The following is a 22,273-nucleotide window of genomic DNA, read 5'->3' as shown; positions in this document are numbered from 1 at the left end:
AATCGGTTCGGTTTTGAATTTGTGGATAAAACCTTCGGGTTGACCCGAGCCAAATAAAAATATATAAATTATATTAAAAAATTTCCGTATATATATATATATATATATATATATATATATATAGAGGTTTGCTAGAGTATCTCGACTAAAGACACCCATACTAGCATATTTTTGTTATTATTATTTTGTTTAATTTCTTTTATATTATTTTATTAATTTTAATTTCTTATTTTATTTAGTTGAGGCTCTAACTTTACTATTTTATAGTAGTTTTTTTGGTATGCACAACATCTTTATTTTATGTTATATTATTTTATTATTTATAATTTCTTTATATAATAATTTGATGATATATTCTTAATTTTTTTCTTACTTTAACCAATTTTCAAGAAACATGATATCTAGCTGTTTTTAGTTTTATGACGATGCTGAACTATGTTAATATGTTATAATTTTCGTCTATTATTTTTTTTGATTTTTTTACGTGAATAATTATAAATCGATTTGTGTTTGTTTGTGAACTTTTAATATATTTTATCTAAGGTTGTATCCGAATAATTATAAATTATGGATAAATAAAAGTTAAAATTTATTTTGTTGACAACTCGACAACTCAACCCGAAAATAGAAGGTTGGGTTGGTTACCAAATTCAACTCACCGGAATTTTTTTTAGTTGAGTAAAAAAAAAAATCCCTCAACTCAACCCAACCCGAATTACATCCCCGAATTAACCCAGAGTATATTTAAAATAATTTTCTAAATACTTAATTAATTTTGTTTTTAAATTGTTTTTTAAGCATTTATAAAATCATTATAAATTTATCTAAACTTGTTTTTAGTTCTTAATTTTTTTTAATAAGAGGAACTTATTAAATATAAAATTGGAAGTTATAGGTCTTATTATACCACTTTGGAGCGCGCTTCCACATCTCTCTGCTCTCGAAGGGCGCGGTACTTGGCGCTGTACTAGTGACAGTCGAGCCTCAACTCCACACGAATTCTTGATCAATGGACGATAATCTGCGAATCCAACGCTTCGAAGTTCCTCCGTCGGCGGCAGACTTCGATTCTCTCATAGAATCTCGCAACGTTCCCGCTGTAATGTTTATGATAGTTCCTCTGATTTTGATTCTTCGGTAATGGCATTGCTTTAGCTTCTGTTTCTTATGTTCTATGGCCGCGAAGGTTCTCGTTGGATGCGTTAAGGACTGGAGAGCTATACTGGAGTGGAATCCATACCATGGCGGCCTTGACAATTTGCAGGTTATCTTTCAACTTCCGTCATCTTCCTAGTCAGCTTAAGCTAGCTATACTTGGCGATTCGTTAAGCTGCAGATTTTCTTACCAAGCTAGCTTAGGTCTTTTAGCTTTTATTGTAATTAATTAGAGGATTTGAGCTGGTGATTAAATTGTGTTTGTAAATTGAACATTAGGAATCTGCTGGATCCTGCATAGTGGAAGCCATGCTCACTAGAACGGCTCCAGTTTTTTATGGTGACCTTAGAAGCCATGAGAGAGTACGATCCTTATCAGGATTCTTTAATTTTTAATTTTGAAGTTCAAGTTTAAGGATATTTTGCTTTGATTCTGATGAATGTATCTATCTTTCCTAGGTTCCGCTTCCATTTTCTACTTTTATTCAATTTTGCAAGCAGCGTCTGCAAGAAAGGAATGAAGGAAATGTTGTTTCCACTGAATCAAATTCTAACAGGACGACCTATCCTGACATGGAGAAAGGCTGTTTGCCTTTTGAAGATGATTCTAAAAAATTATACTTAGCACAGGTTGAAGAGCTTTGGTATATTTGATAGATATAGTAAATAATTCTGCTAATTGTATTATGAGCTTTAATATCTGCTCGTGTCTAATTCAGGTGCCAATTTTGGATGTTATAAACGAAGAAAGGGCACAATTGGCACCTCTGAGAAAAGATATTCAAACAGTTTGTATATTTCTCTTCCTTAAGCTACATGTTATTGTAGTTCGTTTTTATATTGCTTAATATCTAACACCATTTTGTTGATGTGAATTGTGAAGCCTGCTTTTCTGGAGAAAAAGAAGTTAGCCTCTATAAACCTTTGGATGAACAGTGCTCAATCTAGGTCAAGTACTCACTATGACCCTCACCATAATGTTCTATGCATAGTTTCTGGCAGTAAACAAGGTTAGTCCTCGATTATCTTCCGTTACCCTGATTCCAATTGCACATGTTTCTCGTTCCACTATATACGTGTGATGCGTTTCTCTGTCTTTCCCCAATAGAAGAATGTGGCGTCTTATAATTCTTCATTTTCTTATATTGTCAACATTAAAGATCATAGAACTCATGGCTTGTTGATGTGTTAATTTGCTAGTACTCATGTACTGGTTGTTGTCGTTTGGTCTCCACTTTTGGTCAGTCTATGTAACGACCTATGTCCAAGATTTGGAATTCAGATTCGGCATCTGATAACCCCAACATTCCTCTGTATCCCCCACGACATGGTCACGTTACTTATTCCTTTCTCTTAAAAGTGAAGATTATTCCCAAAGATCAATATGAGTTCAATTACATGCATCTTAGGAAAACTTATAGGAGGTCACCCAACAAAGAATTGATCCAAGCAAAGCACGGTTAGCCTTGGAGTTCCTATGATTGAGCCATCGAAAAAAAGGTGTACTTCGTATAGATAGCAACGTTCAATTCTTTTGAACTTTTCTTAACCATTCTATCCTTAGGACTGTTCTCATTCAGATATGGTCTCGATTCATTTATGTACACCTCCTTTATTCGGGTGTCACAACCTCATTATTATTATTGTTTATTTTTACTTTCATTCATCTTAATGAAAGTTGGGTTATTATTTTGTTTATTTATTTTCCACTTAAAAGAAGAAAGATCGAGAAGCCTACTCAATCAATCTCCCGCCTAAAGAGTAAAAATGAAAAGGCAGAGTACAAGAGTAACTGTGAAATTACCTTAGTCTACTGTTCAGCTTATTCAATTCAATTCTTCCACCTATTCAAAACGGGGATGTACAATCCTTCACAAAATAAATTTTAACAACAAAACTTAATTTTCACTCTATGATGGTCAACCTCTTAATTCTTGAGTAAAGTTGTATTGTGAATCTAAGCACATCGATTAGTAATATCATCATCAAGGCAATGTATAGGGCATGCAAAAACTTTGGGTAAATAAGGGCATTTCACATCCAATGACAGATGGCTATAGCGATGGAATACATACATCCATAATGTTTGAAATCTGTAAATTTCCGTGTTTACTTGCGTTAATTAGATATGCCTTTTTTTTTTATCCAACTCACTTTGATATAATATAAATACCTACTAGCTTGATGTTTCCAGTCATTTTGTGGCCCCCTTCTTCTACTCCCTCGCTGTACCCGATGCATATTTATGGAGAGGCCTCTAATCATAGGTAAAGTACTTCTTTGTTGCTTTTTCATGTTTGTTTGCTTTAAACAGTTTCAGTATTTGTTCTTGTTTTGAATATATTAAAAAGACTAAGTTCATTCCATATTGCCAATTTAAACTTTTGGTTCCAGTGGTAGTAGTTTAATGAATCGGTGTCTTCAACATCTTTAATTTATATTGTATATGTATATATTTTCATAATTGTGAATATTGAACCATCCTAAATCTTAATTTATTTTTTCAGCTCTGTTACTTTAGAAAAGCCCGACTATTCACTTTATCCAAGAGCAAAATATTCCATGAAATCCTCTCAGACCGTTATGCTTCATGCTGGTGATGCACTTTTTATTCCAGAAGGCTGGTAAGTAATAAGGTCTAGTATCATGTGTTTATTGACAATATCCTTCCGAAGCCTTCCAGTTCTTAATTTGAAAGTTGTTGTCACCTCTAAGGGGATTTTTCTCGTCATTCTTCTTCTTCTCCTTATTGTTACTAGTAAAAGTTGAAGAACTCCTATCTTGGAAATAAAAAAAACAGCCCAACAAAAATTCCCCCACTCCAATCTGGTGAGCAAAAATGAATCCCAATGTATGTGTGTGTCTACTTCTCAATCATTGGCCTAAGAACATAATCTGGGCCTATTAGTCCTATGACAACTTTATACGAAATTCTGGTTAAAGTGATTGTTGCATTTGAAAAGTCTTGGCTTTTTAGATTCTTTTCTATTCTTTCCTTGAGTTTGGTTTTTGACAAAAGTAAAAAACTAAATACTTGGTCGGGTGTTTTTCTTTACACATCTACATGTGTATTTGACTCTTTGTGGAAGGGACTCACAATCTCAACTAGGATCCCAGTTGCGAGCAAGATGATTGAGAGATTTATGAGAATTCTTGTGGTAGGCGGTTGAGGAAGGGGGAGGATCCCATTTGGTTAAGTGGGATTTGTTGGTGAAGTCAGATGAGCTTGGAGGTTTGGGCATTAGGAGATTGAGATTGTGCAACGAGGCTCTTTTGGCTTAGTGGTTATGGTGTTTTATGTAATTTGACACTCTGTGGTATAAAGGATTTTGAGTAGGTATGACCCTCACCCTTTTGAGTGGATTTCAAGTGGGGAGTTGAGGGCCGTAGTAAAAACCTAAGGAAACAATCTCCTCGTTTTTGCCCCTTGGTTTCTTAGTTTATTCGGTGTTGTGTAGGGGAAGGTTAAAAGGTCTATTTTTGGGAAGATCTTTGGTAGGTGATAAACCTGAGTGCATCTTATTCCCCCATCTCTATTCCCTTTCAGAAAAGAGGTTGCATTCGGTGGCTTCTGTGTTGTCTTCCCCGATCTCTCTTCTTCAATCTCTCTAGGGTTTTGTCGTCCTTAACTGATAGGGAAGTGATTGGGGTTTCGTTTTCTTTTTGTAATATATACTCCATTCTTCTTCTACAGGTTTCATCAGGTTGATAGTGACGATTTAACCATTGCTGTTAACTTTTGGTGGCAGTCGCACCTGATGTCTAGTATGTCAGAGCACATGGATGCATATTACTTGCGTAGAATATTGAGAAGGTAATTTAGTTTCTAGCTTCTTGGGTGTACAACTTCAAATGTAAACTAACCCGACGTCTTTTTGTTTCATATCTGGTTCTGCTCGTTCAATGACTGGCAATTCAAAGATTGATGGACAAAGAAATGGTATGCAGTAATGTTATTATCTTATTTCTTGGGGATTGTTCATTAACTTTTTAAAGGCTAAATATGCAATTTAGTCATTGAAATGTGCCATTTCAATTGTCTCTGCACCTTATATTCAAAGCTTGGTGTGAATTGCAAAAAAAAAAAAAAAAAAAAAAAAAAAGAAAGAAAGAAAAAGAAAAGAGAAGACGACCCTTAACCTATGTAAAAGATTATCAATTGAGTCCCTAACATCATTAAAATTGTATCAAGAAATGGTGGCATACCATTTAGAAAGATTATTTTCAGAAGTTGGACTTTGTTTGACTGATAAATAACTACGTCATCTTATTCTACTAAAATGTTTTGATACGGCCAAGTTGAGTTTTTTAATTGAGTAAAGTCGCTCGTGTCTTTGTAGAGGATAGAATAAATATTTAACTCAACGCATAAAAAATAATGTTTCGGATCTCACACTGTTTGGGTAGGGACTTGATTGAAAATTTTTCTCTTCTATATGTTTGTCCTACATGTGTGTCTCTACCTCTTTCTGTCAGAGGTCTTATTTTCCATGCTGCCCCCACGTCACACATGCCTTAACTGCCTAACACCATTTTTGGACAGTACATTTTGTGTCAAATTTAAACTTCTAATTTAAAGGTCACTTAAAGGCGTTCCTTGTTTTGAACTCTTTTTTTGGTTATTGAAATGTTTTGGTTATATATACACACACACACACACAATTTAGTCCTTTTGGGCTTGATTTTTTATATGCCATTGTATTCTTTCTTCTTCTTCTTCTCTTTTTTTTTTTGAAAAAAAGAAATGTAATTAATAAGTACCTTATCAAAGTATCAAATTTAAATCTGCGTCACTCATAAACACTCTTTCCTACCATACTGCTATGCTGCACCCTGTCATGAACTAGTTCAAAACAATCCCAAATTTAGATTGCCATCTTCAGGAAAACCCAAATATTTATAGAGCCACTTACCTAACCAACTATCAGTAGTATAAAGGGTACAATGCATATACCAACCATATGCCAAACTCATGGTGCTCTTGAATGTAATTATGGTGGATATTCTGTGTGATGTATTATTGCATTAAGTAACATTTTGAAGATTGCATCACTTCAGCCATGGGTGCAGACCCATTCGTATATTTTTGTTCTTCAGAAGCTTGACCTTTGTGGTCTAAAGAGTATCCAGATTGAGTTTTATATTTGCTCATATTTCCTGGAATCTTGATGAAGCTCTAAAGAATTAAACACAACTATAATCAGAGAGAGACCCTTACTTCTGGAAAGGGTTTCTCGTGGAGTATTGTGCTTAAGCTTAAGTTACTCTGGTGCAATGTTTTAAAAACTTGTAAGCTATGATCCTCACTGTATGACTAGAATTTATAGATTATTCACTTCTCATTATGAGTTTTTTTTTACGATAAAGGCAATTGTGATAGAGTTGGTTTTGACATCTTTAAAATTAAGGACAGAACGAAGTTTTGCATGTGCCTTGTTCTCTTGCTGACATGGATGACACGAAGAGCCATGAGCGTGATGTTCCTAATAACAGAGGGATGGGTATGGTTCTCTTCCCACTCCAGATTTCTTAATAGTATTTTGAACTTTCTCGAAAGGGAGAGAAGAGAGTTTAGAGTTTACACGTTAAATTATCCTATCAGAACAAACAAATTACATTTAAAATTGTGGTTGAGGCAATTTGGTTCATTGATCTTTGGTATTAAATACCAGATAAAGGTGTTCGTTGTCTGGGTCAAGCACTTGATGGTGGGGATTTTAGGGAGAAAGAGCCAAGGGAAGAAACTTCTCATGAACTTGAACCCCGCACTGCCCAGGCTCTGCATGGGCTTATTGCATTAGTACATGACCAAGTAAGCGTTTCTGATCAAATTGGACCCCTTCAGTCGAGTTCTACAAATTGTTCTGCAGATGAAGAGGGGATGAAGATCACTAGTTTACATAGTTTGGAGAATGATCGAGTTGCTACCTTTATTTGGAATTTGGAACCATGTATTCTTCAGAAGGTCCTTCTCACCATGGCGGTGAGTTCTTTTGCTCCCCTATTACATTTACAAGGTTGAAACTTGAAATTGTTTTTCATGGAAGGCCTAGAGGAAACTAGTTTATTCCAATTCGATTCTGGTTTCCAATTAGATAAACTATAGTTTCTCGTTATTGTAATAGATGCATGAATATATTCCATGGTAGTTTTAGTCAGTTATAGATGTGTGGAATTGTTCTTCTTTTTTTGCTTTCCCTTTTCTTTGTTTCTTCCTTAGCATGTCATCTTATTCTACTTTCTTCTTAATCTAGAATAACTTCCCAAGAACTCTCGAGGCTCTTATACTGCACTTGCTTTCACCTGTTGGAGCAGAAGTTCTTACTCAAAAATTTGATCAGATGGACAAAGAAAACACCGAGGAGGACCAGTTAATTATATTCTTTCAATTTTATTTTCTTCTTTTTTCTCTCTTATTATTATGGAGGCTTGGGGAAGTATCTTACTTGTGGATTTCATGTCTTTCATCTCAGGAAAAGATTCTACGAAGTTTTCTATAGTTCATTTGATAATCAGTTTGCTGTGATGGATGCAATTCTAAATAGCAAAGAGTCTTTCGCCCGTCAGGTCATTATAACTTTATTTGACAGCATTCTTTTTTACTTCAACCATGATATCGTTCCTGTTTTCTCATAGTTTTAGCTCTGTGTACTTCGGTAATAGGGTGGATATGCCTTAGATCCTCTTTTTTCTCTTTTCCACTCTATCCTATTTGAAGAACAAAATACTGAGCACATGAGTAGATAATAATAGTTATTGATCTCGAAAGCAATCTTCGTGGGCTAAATACGAAGTGAGACATCCTCGTGAGCTAACTACAAAAGCTCTTCTCACATCTTTATCTCATCCTCCATAAGTTTGGCTGTTTCAAATTACAAACAGCACTCCGCAATTGTGTGCTCATCTTTTGTTCTTGTGAAATTTCTTACTTGGTTTAATAGTTAGACATTTCAGTGTAGATTTCAGGCAGACCTGAAAAATGAGCTGGCATATTGACTCCTACCTAAACTGGCTAGCCCTTTGCCAATAAATTTGATTTAGGTACTGTTTCATAAGCTGATTCAGAAAAAGATCCCGATTAAATATTGTGGCTGCTTGCCGAGGAACTGCATTTCTTTTTTATGGTGGTTGCATTTTTCAGTTTCAAGAAGAGACAATTTATTTATTAATTTCTAAACGGATTTCTTTCTCCTCACAACCTTAAATATCTCACATATCTGTTCCCTAGCGTGAATTTGGCATATTTTGATAATGAATCTTAATAAACACGCATGTTCTCTAGCCATAGTTTTCTAGCTATACCCTCACTAATGTCTATTTTTTAAAACTTTATTACTCCATTTAAGCTTGTAGTGAATTATATTTATTTTAACTTATTTATTTATTAAAAAAATGTCATGATTTTCATCGCCATATAATAGACAACTAGCCTGCATATTCATTTGTACTTTTTTTTATTCCTTCCCTAATAAATAAGCACGACCAGAGAATATGCTGTTGCAACGCTTTGAAACTTTACTTTTTGAAGTTGTCTTGTTAGTAGTATTAAGCTTTACTTTAATTTTCTGCAACAGGCGTTCAAAAGTGTGCTGGATAAATATTTGGGAGTGAACTTAAATGGGCCAAATCTGGGATCTTGAAGGAAGTCCTATAAAGAAATTGGTCCTGCAGATTCTGGAGCACATCGATGCTATCCATTTCTAAAGCTTTTCCTCTCAATTGGTACTTTTACATATAAGTTATACACAGCTATGTATGATGTAAATCATTACCTACTCTAGGCATTACTTTGTAATTTATTCCAGATCCATCTTATTTTGTATAGAGAAGGAAACAAAAAGTCTCTTAAAATCAATTCGATTCAAGTTTCAACTTATGCTCCTAGTACCTCCATTTATCATCAAATTTTACCCGTAGAAACTTCCGAAGTAAGCCAGGAGCATATGTACTTTTAAGTTTAGCCCATTTGTTACTAGCCAAGGAAATGAAATATCTTTAGTTAACAAGTTTAATGAGCTAAAATATAGTGATTCAGGAGAAACGACGCAAGGAGCAAGTAGGCAACCTAAATGCTTTTGCCTGGTATGTTCGCAATTGATTAGTGATAATTATCGTAGAGTATCTGTATTAAGGATAGGATTGCTTAGGAGCTTCTGTTTTATCTACAGGTGAGACTGAAAAGTACATTATGATACGTAGCCAGTGACCTCACTTTCAACTACTATTTTGACCATTTCCCCTCTAGGATATCGTGTATGTGAACAGAACTTGCTAAGATGACAAGGATAGGAAAACCATTCTGATGGGCCTAATTAGAACGAATAAGAACAGAGTGGAGGGATTTAGATAAGAATACAATTTGGGATGAATATTCGTTTCTTGTAGAGTGGGGAGTTGTTAAAAAAAAAAAAAAAGATTAGGGATAGCATAGAGGACTGCAATAGAAGGGGGGAAAAAAGAGAGAAAAGCATAGAAAAGAGGGTGTGTATTTAAGCGAGATTGGAAGGAATAAAAGAGGGAAAGGAAAAGGTAGTTGAGATGAGATTCCCTGATGGATGGATGACATGGGCAGGTAATTTTAATAGAAGAAGAGAGGGGTAGAGGGAATAGAGGGAATAGAAGCTTTTTGATTTTTGTCTGTTTGTGCAGCACAGGAGGGAGATAAAAAAAGATGCAGTCTTTTTTAGAAGGCAAATGGCATATTGTACCTTAATCCTGCAACTCATGCACATACTTTCTAAAAGCTAGGATATACCATAATGCCAAACCCGCCTTTCATTAATCCCCAGGTTCTTTCTCTCTCTGTGTTTGTCTCTCCCTGCTCTCTCTCTTTTTCTCTGTGAATATCCTAACCTTTTATTTGGTTTAGTTGATAAGCTTTGTATTTTTTTTATATTGAATGTAGTGCCTTTTTTCCTTTAAAAAAAATTCCAAAACCCTTTTATTCAAAGTAAGCTGACTTCATTTTTACAGTGGTTGCAGGAATCATATAAAGGTAGATGCACCACTTGGCATTACCACAAGGGCTCTTTTTCCTCATCAACTTGGGTGAATATTCAAAATTTGCGCTATTTTTATGCTCAAATGTGAGTAAACTAATTTTCGTTCTGTGACATGTTCAAATCTCTATCCACAATTATTTAGATTGAAAAAACAAGTCATAAAATGTGAGCATGAATCTCTATGAAAAAACGCTCCCTTTTTTATTTTAAAGTATTTGATTACTTTTCAAGCATGCTGAAGAGTCTATTGCACCAATGATTGATATGATGATCTGATAACAGTAGAGTAGACTATATGAGAAAGCAGAGAAGGACAAGGTTTAAGTCAATAATTGGAATGTTATTGCAGGTTAAGCTGCCCACTAAAGGTTGTGCTGTGGGGAATATGCACAGAAATTGATAAAGCCTTCATAGCAACAACAACAACAACAAAAAGAAAGACTCACCACAGGATTGCAATTCAAACTTCCAGAGCTTCTTCGTTGGTATCATTTTCATCACCGTTGACATTTTCTTTCCTTTTTTTTTTTCTTCTTTTCTTTTCTTTTTCTTTTTCTTTTTCTTTTCTTTTTTTCTTCCCCTTTAGGTTTTTAGTTTGCAGCCGCACCCAAGTTCCGGACCACCACCACCACCACCACCACAAACAATCACTCACTTAGGCACAAATTCACATAACATCATCAACTTAGTTTGGCTTTATTTTTTTAAGAGAGGAAAAAGAAAAAGAAAAGACTCGCACTTGCAACCAAATTTTACTACCCCTCCATCTGACTTTACAAAAGGCTACTCTATGACAATATTTCCTGTAATTTCCTTAGTACCTCTTGAAAAGTTGTGAAGAAAAAGAAATTCTTGGGATTTGATCTTTTCAACTCGAATTTCAACCCATGGAGTGAGTGAAATAATGTCATCTTGCCATCCATTTTCATGGTCTCCGAGCCTCTTTCTCTTTTCTAACTAATTGTCATTCGCTTTTGCTTTTGCCAAAACTTGACCTTATTTGTTTTTTCTGCTTAGCTTCACATCCCACAACTAAGAAGTCCCTTTGGAAAAACACTCATCCATGATATCCAATCATATGACTAAAATTGCCTCTTTTCCATTAGCTATGTAGTGAAATCGTGCAACTTAGACCTCACTAGGCACGAAACTCATGCTCGGATGATGCATGTAACATGCCTCGGCCTCTTAACTAGCTAACAAATTAACAAGCTCATACGCCGTAGTCACAAATAATTTACTACATTGAAGTTTTTGTTGCTTTCCCAGTACAAAAGGACATGGTAGAGAGAGTATAATATAAAGGTCAAAACAATGATAATGTGGTAGTCAATTTACTGAAGATGTTTGAAAATGGAATCCTTGTGAGGCCCCTCAATGAAAATCCCTTTGACAACTCAACACATCAATGATTTCTTGACATCCCTTACATATACAGGGAGGGAAGCATCCGTACTTCAAATTCATATGCTCTGCACATTTGAAGGAAAAAACAAAACGAATCAGAGATAGGTTCGTAACAGTAAAATTAATTTTTTTTACATCTTTTGCAGGTAAAAACACGCATGAAAATGACAAAAGATTTGAGAAAAAAGAGGTAGGAAGGAGGAAGAGAGTGGCATCGCTGTCCTTGAAATGCTGGCCTTGGGGTCCCCTATTAGGGCGATGGGGCCCTAACCCACATCGTCGCTCTCAAAGAGTACACCAAATGGTTCCCACCACCGACACTTCCACTCTCTCTCCGCATGCCATTATTCTTTCTTCCCCCTCCTTTCCTATTCCCTTGTCTCACATTTGGTTTAGGTTGCTTTTGCTCGCATTAACAAAAAAAAAAATCATAATAAATAAATGATTACGACACAACTTTTAACTAATTTTAGTGTTTCTAAAACTCGACTATGCATGAATTTAAACGATAAATATTAGGTATGAAGATTTAAACCATCGATTTTAAGATGCCAGTTTTGTTGGAGATTCATTTTCTACCGTATTTCAAACAAATTTTTTAATTTCTTTTAAAATTTTATTCCGCTTAGTCATGTTTATGATGTAATTCATGTATTTTTTTAAAAACATTTTACGTTATTATTTTAATAACTATAATAATTTTAAATTAGGTTTGAGCGCTTGTACATTTTGATTTCAATAATTAGTAAAGTCTTCTCAAAATGATGTGTTGGGTTTGGTTAAAGTTTGGTGGTTTTCTCCTATGACATTTTTGGTAGACACCGACTTATTACATCTTTCTTTCACGTACAAAAAAAAAAAAAAAAAAAAGATGTCACATGTTGAACGGAAATATATCATTTGACAACATTATTGAGGTCACCGAGGATAAAATGATAGAGTAATTTTAAATTTCTAAATTTATAAAAAATAAAAGATCAACGCTTCAATATTTTGAATTTTGAAATTAATGAATCGAGATCTTAATACATACAGATACAACAAACGAACCAACCCGAGTAAGAGTTTGCACTAAAAAAAGGAAAGAAAAGGTGGTGATTTCAGTCAAACAAGGATTTTTTTGCCCCATCCTTTTCATATTACGTCTTTCAAACAAAGGGTAGAGCAGAGAGCTTTCGAAGGTCTCTGACCGTAAATAAGTTACATTAACAAGGGTATATTAGTAATTTCAATGCATGCAACTATTGTTTTCCATGATTCATGCAGTTCCATCATTCCATTATCACGGGAAGAAAAAAACAATTATTTTAATAATTTTGTTTCCCTTTTCCTCTAGGTTTCTTTCTATTCCAATAATAAATAAATAAATTATTATTTAAAAAACATAATAATAATAATAATAATAATAATAATAATAATAATCCATAATTATGGTGAGGCTAAGTTGAATTAACATCACAACCTCCTACTACCTACCAATTCTTTGTCAATTCTTAATCATACTCAATTCTTTTTTTCTCTATTTTATTTTGAATTATTTAAAATTTAATTATTTAATAAGTATTCAAGATTAAATATAATTTTAGCCATTGAAAATTCTTATATGTTTATTTAATGAATCTCGAGCGGTAGAAATAAAAATTAATCGTAAAATAAATAAGAGAGAGCAAATTAAGAGTCTAATATGAAAGCAAAAAAAGAAAAACATTAATTAAAATTTAATAATCTCCCGAGAGAAATTGCAATTGAACACATTGGAAAAATTCACGAAACGACATCGTTTCACTCAGCAGTCCCAAGTTTCATTGGCAGCTGGCTCCGCAAAACCAAAAGCACTATGATTATTATTATTATTATTATTATTATGAGGCTTAAAAATCTCCAATCCTCCTGCGTACGTTAGCATATCCTTGACACTCATGCTAACCTGCATCGCTCCACTGCCACCTCCGCCGCCGTTCCCGTCGCCAGTCAAACCAAGAAAGTCCCTGGTCAGTCTATCTGTCTTCTGCCACGTGGCGTAGTCGGGGCCGAGTTGATGAGTCAGCGAGTCCATATGAGTTGGTGCAGCGAACTCGGGGATGTCAGGCATATTGAAGTGAGTCATATGGCCCACTGACTCGGGCTGATGCTGACTGGATTTCACAGCTCCAACCCCAACTGTTGCAGCCTTTTGGAGTAAGGCAGTGGCTGATAGGTGAGCTGACATGGCAGGATTCACCGACACGTGGAGGTTCCTAAACGGTGAGGCTATCATGGAAGAGGAGGATGAAGAGCCTGCCTTCTGGTGGTGGTGGGTATGATGGCGGCGGTGGTGGTCTTGAATTATACCAAAAGGGTTGTTGGTGGCGGTGCTTGGGGAGGAGCCGGCGAGGGGCAAAGTTGGAATTTGGTGAAAATGGTGAGAATGTGAGTCTTCTGGCTTGATAATTTGGTGGGTTTGATTAGGGTTAGGGTTTTGGGGATTATCCCAAGGGTTAAGCGACATATAGGTTTGTGGTGGCCGTGACAGCGAAGAGCTAGGGAATTGATTAAAACTACCAAAAGGGAAGAGAGATTGGGCAGAGGCGGAGGCGGTGGAGGTAGCCGCCCCACCCTCCGCCCCCGCCGCCTCAACCTCGGCCGCGATGGCGAATTGGTTAGCCGAAAGCCGTGCACTTTCCTCAGCCAAAGCATCACAAAAGGCTCTATGGGTTATGAAGCTATCCTTCCTACACAAACACAAAACATTTGGCATGCAATGATTAGCACAAATTGAAATCCCAAAAGGACCACTTTTTTTAGGTTAAGTTTAGAACACTGTAGCTCATGCATGCAAACAAAGAATCCGGAGGTGAGATAAAATATCAGATTTTGTTGCAGTTTTCATAATGATGAATGGTTCAGAATTTCAGAGCTCTCTCAAACACAATAATACAAAGGAGTCACGGATCCAATATTATCCTTAAAAACCATCCCTTCCATTTCTTCATAATCAAACAATCTTTGCAAAAACCACACTCATAATTCAAACCCTTCAAGTATTTTGATCCAAATTTCAAGTTTTTATAAGTTTTTTCACAAATCTAGATCATACCCATTAAAGATCAATGTATTTTGATCCAAAATTCATAATCTTTTCACAAATTTAGACCATACCCATTAAAAATCAATGTATTTTGATCAAAGTTTCATGATTTTTTTTCACAAATCTAGACCATACCCATTAAAGATCAATGTATTTTGATCCAAAATTCATATTTTTTTTTTCACAAATTTAGACCATACCCATTAAAAATCAATGTATTTTGATGAAAATTTCATATTTTTTTTCACAAATCTAGATCATACCCATTAAAGATTAATGTATTTTGATCAAAATTTCAAGTTTTCATAAGTTTTTCATAAATCTAGACCATACCCACTAAAGATCAATGTATTTTGACCAAAATTTCATAGTTTTTTCACAAATTTAGACCATACCCATTAAAGATCAATGTATTTTGAGCAATGTTTTTCCTTAAAAAAACATGTCAATCAAATGGAATTTGAAAGTTTTGCCAAAATAAAAGACACTAAAGGCTTGGGAATCAAAACAAAAGACCAATCCTTTTGGGTTAACAAAAACAAATAATTTGAATTTGAATTTGGATTTGGATTGTTACCTTGAGAAAAGGGTTCCACAGTCACATCTATATTCTCTAGTGCCACAAGTTTTGGAGTGAGCTTTCCAATCCGATTGAACAGCATAAACTTTCGAACATTTCTCACATTTCCATTTCTTTTCTCCATGTTTTCTACAATAATGCTTTTTGATTCCCGTGAGATCTCCCAAAGCTCTTGAAGGATGATGATGAACACAAGATGGCTCAGGACAAACATAAGCTTTCTTCTTCACTTCTTTGCTGTTTCTTTGCTTCAATTTCCATGGCAAATTATGACCTCTCCTATGAAGCTGCAAATTTTGATCCCTTTGGAACCCTTTGTTGCAAATTTCACACACAAATCTATTCGTAGCAAGAAGTGTTCTTGGTGAAAGTGCTATCACTTCAGCATCTGGGTCTGCAAGAAACAGCTCTTATTGGTATTAAAACAAGAAAAGTTTGGATTTTTATGATAAAAAAACAGGAATTGGTACCTGGGTTTCCGGGGAGGCTTCGTTTCTTCTTGATCTTTTGTGGTGGAAGGAGAGAGTTTGAAGAGACAGTAGCTTCTTCAGACAAAGAAGTTGAATTGGACATTGTTGTAGCAAACATTTTTTTGGAGAAAACTCCAAGAGATAAAAACAACACAAAATACCAAAATTTGATGAATCAAATTGGTCTTTTTTTTTTGTTTTTTTTTTTGGGGTTTGAGAGAAAGAAAGAAATCTCTCTCTCTTGTTCTTGTTGTTGATATTAAAATCAAAACCCTTTTTCAGAAATGGAGAGAGGGAGAGATATTAATACAAGAAAAGCCCAAGGTTTCAGAAAGAGAGATAACCCTTAATTAGCTACAACATATGAGAATTGGATTATGAAGAAGAAGAAGAAGAAAAAAACACGACAAGGAACAAAACAAAACATCAAAACATGGAGGATATGTCTTGATTCTCTCTCTCTCTCTCTCTCTCTCCTCGTGTTTCTCTTCTTGTTCTTCAAAACCCTCAAAGGAATAAGCTTTCTCAAGATTAACAGCTATGGCTTCTTCAATGGAGAGGGAGAGGGAGAGAGACAGAGAGTTTTGAAGCTGCAAAATGGGAAGAAGAGAGAATGAGAATTAAAAGGAGACCCAGATGGGAAAAAGTCTATAAAAACACTAAAAAAGCTAAAAGAAAAAAGAAATTCTTCAAGGAGGGAGAGAGAGAGAGAGAGAGAGAGAGAGAGATAGAGAGAGTGGAGAGAGTGAGAGAGAGTGAGAGAGAGAGAGGGAGAGATAGAGAGATAGAGAGAGAGAGAGAGAGAGAGAGAGAGAGAGAGAGCTTGAACCCAAGTGTCTCAAAACATTGCTTTTTTTTTTTTTTGTTTCTTTTGTTGCCTCTCAAAGCCACTTGATAATGATGATTGCTTGTTCTAATTAATCCATCTTTCAAAAGGGTATTAATTTGAATACAATGATATCAAAATGAGATAGAGTACTATTTAAATTCTCGAGCACAGTTTTATGAGCTAACGTATACATCATCGACTAAAAAGTCAAAGATTTGAATCTCGACCCTGATACCGTACCTTGAATTTGGTCGGAAAAGAAGAATTCTCAAACTCATAAAAACCCCACAAACAAACCTAACATGATTGATCCATTGATTGACTCTCTCCTCCCTTAATGATCATATTATGTTATCTTTTCCCACCCAAGATAATATTTTAAAAAAGTTCACATTTTTCTCTATTTCTTTTACTCTCTCTCTCTCCTTGGCCTTTTCACTTTTCATATGAAATCATTTTATTTTCATTAGGTTTCAATCTCAAAAAGTCCAATTCCATGCAATGATTTTGAGCTGAAATAAGCATATCCGACCTCGAGAATTATCGGGGTTTTAGTCTTTTTTCAGTGTAAGAGTTCAAGCCCACTGCTATCAAATATTGTTATCTTTAGACTCGTCCTTTCGTGCTTCCCTTCAAAAATTTCAAAACGCGTCTACTGGAAAGAGATTTTCTTAGTCTTAAAAAGAATGTTTCGTTTCTCTCTCTAACTGATGTAGGATATCAGAAAAAGTTAACGTTGCAGTTGCAGTGAAAGCGATGAAGCTAACCCCACCGAAGAGGGAGCCTTGCAGGCCTCCTCTTCTTCTTTCCTTTTCTCAACCTTCTTTATTCCAACCCTAATTCTAAAGCCACACAAATTCCCCATTTTGCCCTCCTCCCATGCACCATACTTCCCTAAACTTAATCTCAATCTCCCACCTTTTCCAAAGGGTACACTTGTCTTTTCACTCTCTTTCTCTCTCCTAGTTGCATGCATGAAAATTAGAGAGAGAAAGTGAAGAAGGATTTTTAAAAGGGACCCGTTTGCCTATATCTTACGCCCTTAAAAATCCTCAAGAATCCTATGTGTGTTTCATTTGTAGGACTTTTTAAGGGTATATTCTTCGTTTTCGATAAGGTCGGATTTATATATGCTTCATTCATTTATTCACCTTTAATCATAAACCGACTCTTAAAAAAAAAGACCCTTTAAAAAAAAATACTTTGTCATCTCTACGTGTTGTGCTCAGTGGAGATTTGAACGTATAATTACTAAAGAACGAATGAATATTCTATATTATATTTATTTTGTTAATATACACAAAATGACGATTAAAAAATAAACTTAATAGGGAGATGGAGGTAAAATATTTTGAGTAAATTTGGTATGGTAAAAAAATAAAAAATAAATAACCTTTGCTCCAATTATTAAATATTTACAAAAAAAAAAAAAAAAAAAAAACTAATTTGCAAAATAAAATTCCTTCTTTAAATTTTATTATTATTATTATTTATTTTAATTTTAATTTTAATTTGTGTGTGAGAGAGAGAATGCGGGCCACCCCTTATTCACGGGTTCTCCTATTGCCAGATTCTGCCACCTAAGATTTCCTTTTTTTTTCTTGCTTTTAAGTCCATATTTTAACTCTATTTATTTTCGAGACAATTTTTGTTATATTTATTTTACATTCAGTCCTCTAAGTTTGTGTAATTAATAATGTAGCCCACATTAATTAACTTTATTATTATTATTATTATTATTATTATTACTATTTTTGTAAAAAATAACAGCACTAACAAATATAGTTTTAATTTTATGTGATAATTATTAATTAAGTAAATCAACCATTGATTTAGATAATTAACTATAATCCCAATAATGGTTAACCTAAATATTCATTCTATAATTAAATACTACTAATTGATTTATACATTTTATTTTTTTAATTATTTATCTCTCTATATATATATATATTAGCTTATTAACTATGTACTTATTTGGAGATAATATTAGAATTTGAAATTAATAATCATGTTAAAATTAAACTTTTTTTTAATAATAATAATAAAAATAGCTTGAACTTTAGAAATAATATTACAAATCCGCTAATTTATTAATAGATAAAATAAAATAAAATAAAAATTTTAAGAATCCAATGAAAAAAAAAAAAAAAAAAAAAGAATGGACATTATCATGACAAACTGCCAAGAGTATAGAGAATTTTATTTTTAAAAAACTTATTTATGGAAGAAAAGATATAAAAGGACAAAAATCAAAAGGCAAAAATAAAAAACATATTAAAAATTAAAAAAAAAAAAGGTCCAAATGACGATAATGGACATTTTCCTCTCCTAATTTGTGGGATTTATTTATTTTATTTTATTTGTGTGAATATGTAAATAATTAAAATGAAAATGAATTAAATAGAAAAAAATTGGATAATGTTTGAATTTAAATTAGTGATTTAAAAAAATTATAGGATAGTGGTTGGATAATTATTACTTCTATATTGTATTTAAATATTTTGATGTTGCTACTACACCAACCAACCGAGTTTAATCATTATAGTTCTTTTTAATTAATAATAATTAAAAAAACCGTAATATTTTATAATGTGACAAATTTTACATTATTGACGTCATTTTTTTTATAGCTTAATCTTATAAATAATTTTAAAAAATTAAATGATTATTTACTCTGTAAATTTACATAAAGGGTCACCAATTTAATCATTATTTTCAATGTGGCCATGTTACCTGTCATTTCTTCCTACTTTATTTCTAGGGTTTGGTGGATTTGAATGTTAGTTGCCACATTTTTATTTTTATTTTTATTATAATTAATTATTTATCATTCTAAACATTAAAAAATTTGTTGTAATTTACCCGTCTATTTGTAATCAATTTATGTTGCAGGAGGAGACCAGGACTCTGACCGCGTACCTGTTGAAGAATGAGTCGGCGACTTATAGGTAGTGGCTTGGTTAAGGGAACCAACCGGAGCTATAGCGAAAGCGAGTGTTCATGGGGCAGTTGTCATTGCTTATGGACCCAAACCTGGGTGATCTATCCATGACTAGGATGAAGGTTGGGTGAAACTAAGTGGAAGTCCGAACCGACTGATGTTGAAGAATCAACGGATGAGTTGTGGTTAGGGGTGAAATGCCACTTGAACCTAGAGCTACCTGGTTCTCCTCGAAATACGTTGAGGCATAGTAATTGACTGGAATCTGGGGGAAAGCACGGTTTATTCTGTTAGTCTCTTAAATTTTAGGAGAAATGTTTAGATTTTTCGTGAATTCAGAATTTTGCGTATTTAATAATAACTACTAGATTTGGATTGGACGTACGTTGCAGTTTCTTTTTCATATATTCATAGAGTAAAATCGTCAACTACATTGTGATAATTTGCTTTGTTTTGACTCTGATACCAAATAATAAATAATCACTACAAGGGATGTAAGATTCAGATTATCGAATATCCAAAGGTAAGAACAATTGTTTGAGATTCTAGTCAATTCACATATAAGATTGATCCTGTCAAGCTTGAATGATTCTACATGCAACCAAACAAAGAATAAACTTAGTCATTGGCTAAACGAGAGCACAAATGATATTTTTACTACATTTTTCATGTTTTTTTTTACAAAGATAACATACATAACTTTATATAGTCTCGAAATGAAGACCTTTAATCTTGAATGATATATCATGAGCCGTAACTTTCATATTTTATGACCCTAATTAGCCACTATGTAAATAAACACAGCAACATTTTTATGCGTTGATTCATGTCAGAACGTTGGGGACGAGATGATAATGAATGTTTTTTTGTTTTATTGGAGAAATGATGATTTTTATGTATACATTGACTCTGGTTAGTCAACAAAATGTTGAAGCTTTTTGGCTGTCTCATGGCCAACATGAAACAGTGTGACATGTTCTTGGGACAGGTATGGTACCATATCTCTTCCTTCTTTTTTTTCTGCCATCACTCTTACATTTTAACATGTTTCTTAAAGACTTTACATTCCAAAACTATTCATCCCGTAACAATCGTTTGGTATGGCGATTTAGAGATCGGATGCTCGAGTACTAGCAACAATCGTTTTTTCGATTTCGTTTGGCTAAACGGCTTTAGAGGATGAACTTCGAGTTTCTAATTTTCTTAAGTTCAAAAAGATCAGCACATTGAACTATCACTATCCATGTGACTGAGAGCCCTCACAGCCAAGGTATAACAACGCAATTATCAGGGGCGCGCTCTATCATTGAGCTAATAGCCTGTCGTGTGGGCCTCCTGCTAGGACCCGCTATGCCAAAAGCGAGAGAAACCCCATCACTCTCTTTCCTTTTTTCGCCCCCTATCGCCACACTGGAGGGACATGGGGACGTAAAAAAGGGATCTTATCAACTTGTTCCGACCTAGGATAATAAGCTCATGAGCTTCGTCTTACTTCACCGTCAAGAAACGAAAATACCCAACAAGCATTAGCTCTCCCTGAAAAGGAGGTGATCTAGCCGCACGTTCGAGTACAACTACCTTGTTACGAGAGTTTAAATGAACCGAGATAGAACTCAACAATTTTGGAAACTGTAGTTTGGGCTTGAGCCCAAATAACCCAAGCCCATCAGCCAAGACATTCACGTCTAGTAATTAAGCTGCCGAAGTCTATTTAGGGTTTCTAATATTTTACTAAACCCTATAAATCGGTTTATTTAAGTTTAAATTAAAATTCACATCTAGTAATTGATTTTTCTAAAAAAAAAAAAAAAAAAAAAAATTGTCGGCAGTTATTTTAAAATAACATAATTTTTTACTGACGGTTGACCTATGCTCTAAGTATGTCTGTCTTAGAAACTGAAGGTAGAAAAAGAGAAGGCTTGTGATTCTACGAGGGGGACACGGTAGCGGCAATAAGACAACCCCAAAATTTATATTTATTTTTAGTTCGGGATGGGTCAAATCGACGTTAAGCATACTGAACCCAGACTCAACCTGACCCACTCGATTCCTAGAAAATAAACACAAATTAACTTGATCACTTATCTGATCTAACCCAACCTTTATAGTTCAAGTTGGATCGATTCGAGTTGTTGGGTTGATTGTACACCTATTTTTCACGCATCGCTGCCCCCACATGCAACACCCACTCGAGTTTGTTGCATTTGTGGGGGCACATATTGGCCTCCCGTGCGCACCGAAACCCAAAGACTTTGATTTCTCATAAGGTGCTAGCGGAGTCCTTAAAGCAACATTCGCCAATCCCTGGTCGGCACATGTTGGCCTCCCGTGCGCACCGTCGCACGGATGGCTTAAAATTGAGTCCTCGGCAATCCGCATCGGTCCATGCCCCCAAGTTGATTGGCGGACTGGCTTATCACCTTTCCACAGGAATTTGAAGCTAGAGGTGTCAGAAAAGTTACCACAGGGATAACTGGCTTGTGGCAGCAAAGCGTTCATAGCGACGTTGCTTTTTGATCCTTCGACGTCGGCTCTTCCTATCATTGTGAAGCAGAATTCACCAAGCCCTCGACTATTAATTCACAGAAAATTATAATATTATTTACTTTGAACCGATAAATATATTTTTTTATTAAAAATGTAAATTATTCTAACCAATTTAGTGAGCAAATAATATAATATTCGATATCAATTTTAAAATTTTAAATTATAATAGTGCCGCGCATTTAAATTTATTTTATTTATTTATTTACAGAAAAAATAAAGAAAAAAAATTATATATATTAAGATAACATATAAATATGTGGAGCGGACAGAGA

At 34.4% G+C, this 22,273-nt stretch overlaps 3 protein-coding genes across 5 annotated transcripts; 2 read left to right on the top strand and 1 right to left on the bottom strand.

Annotated features, from left to right (window-relative positions):
- Positions 1-903: 903 nt before the first annotated feature.
- LOC111778672 (2-oxoglutarate (2OG) and Fe(II)-dependent oxygenase superfamily protein) lies at positions 904-9,031 on the top strand. The gene is made up of 15 exons (XM_023658629.2): positions 904-1,099; positions 1,187-1,264; positions 1,435-1,518; positions 1,615-1,785; positions 1,875-1,943; positions 2,039-2,165; positions 3,350-3,422; positions 3,663-3,779; positions 4,850-4,969; positions 5,077-5,095; positions 6,569-6,656; positions 6,828-7,138; positions 7,410-7,525; positions 7,629-7,722; positions 8,730-9,031. Exons 1-15 carry the CDS (start codon positions 1,010-1,012, stop codon positions 8,793-8,795), a joined length of 1,623 nt encoding a protein of 540 aa, XP_023514397.2. The 5' UTR covers positions 904-1,009; the 3' UTR covers positions 8,796-9,031.
- Positions 9,032-9,172: 141 nt separating this feature from the next.
- LOC147787671 (uncharacterized) lies at positions 9,173-12,020 on the top strand. Of its 3 annotated transcripts, XM_087119167.1 has the most exons (5): positions 9,173-9,727; positions 9,810-9,944; positions 10,129-10,241; positions 10,507-10,642; positions 11,711-12,020. In XM_087119167.1, exons 2-5 carry the CDS (start codon positions 9,915-9,917, stop codon positions 11,756-11,758), a joined length of 327 nt encoding a protein of 108 aa, XP_086975293.1. In that variant the 5' UTR covers positions 9,173-9,727; positions 9,810-9,914; the 3' UTR covers positions 11,759-12,020. The 3 variants fall into 3 exon arrangements, with proteins under 3 accessions (XP_086975293.1, XP_086975294.1, XP_086975292.1); XM_087119168.1 differs by having other exon boundaries at positions 9,173-9,944; positions 10,138-10,241; XM_087119166.1 differs by having other exon boundaries at positions 9,173-9,944.
- Positions 12,021-13,249: 1,229 nt separating this feature from the next.
- On the bottom strand, positions 13,250-16,370 carry LOC111778273 (protein indeterminate-domain 12). The gene is made up of 3 exons (XM_023657995.2): positions 15,682-16,370; positions 15,209-15,605; positions 13,250-14,275 (listed from the first exon to the last, which is right to left on the bottom strand). The coding sequence occupies exons 1-3, from the start codon at positions 15,797-15,799 to the stop codon at positions 13,351-13,353; spliced, it is 1,440 nt and encodes a 479-aa protein (XP_023513763.2). The 5' UTR covers positions 15,800-16,370; the 3' UTR covers positions 13,250-13,350.
- Positions 16,371-22,273: the final 5,903 nt, after the last annotated feature.

Source organism: Cucurbita pepo, chromosome 17, assembly GCF_057944985.1.
Source record: "Cucurbita pepo subsp. pepo isolate OVF chromosome 17, ASM5794498v1, whole genome shotgun sequence".
NCBI lineage: Eukaryota > Viridiplantae > Streptophyta > Magnoliopsida > Cucurbitales > Cucurbitaceae > Cucurbita > Cucurbita pepo.
The sequence above is the reverse complement of the archived record's forward strand: the minus strand, read 5'-3'. Positions and strand labels throughout refer to the sequence as shown.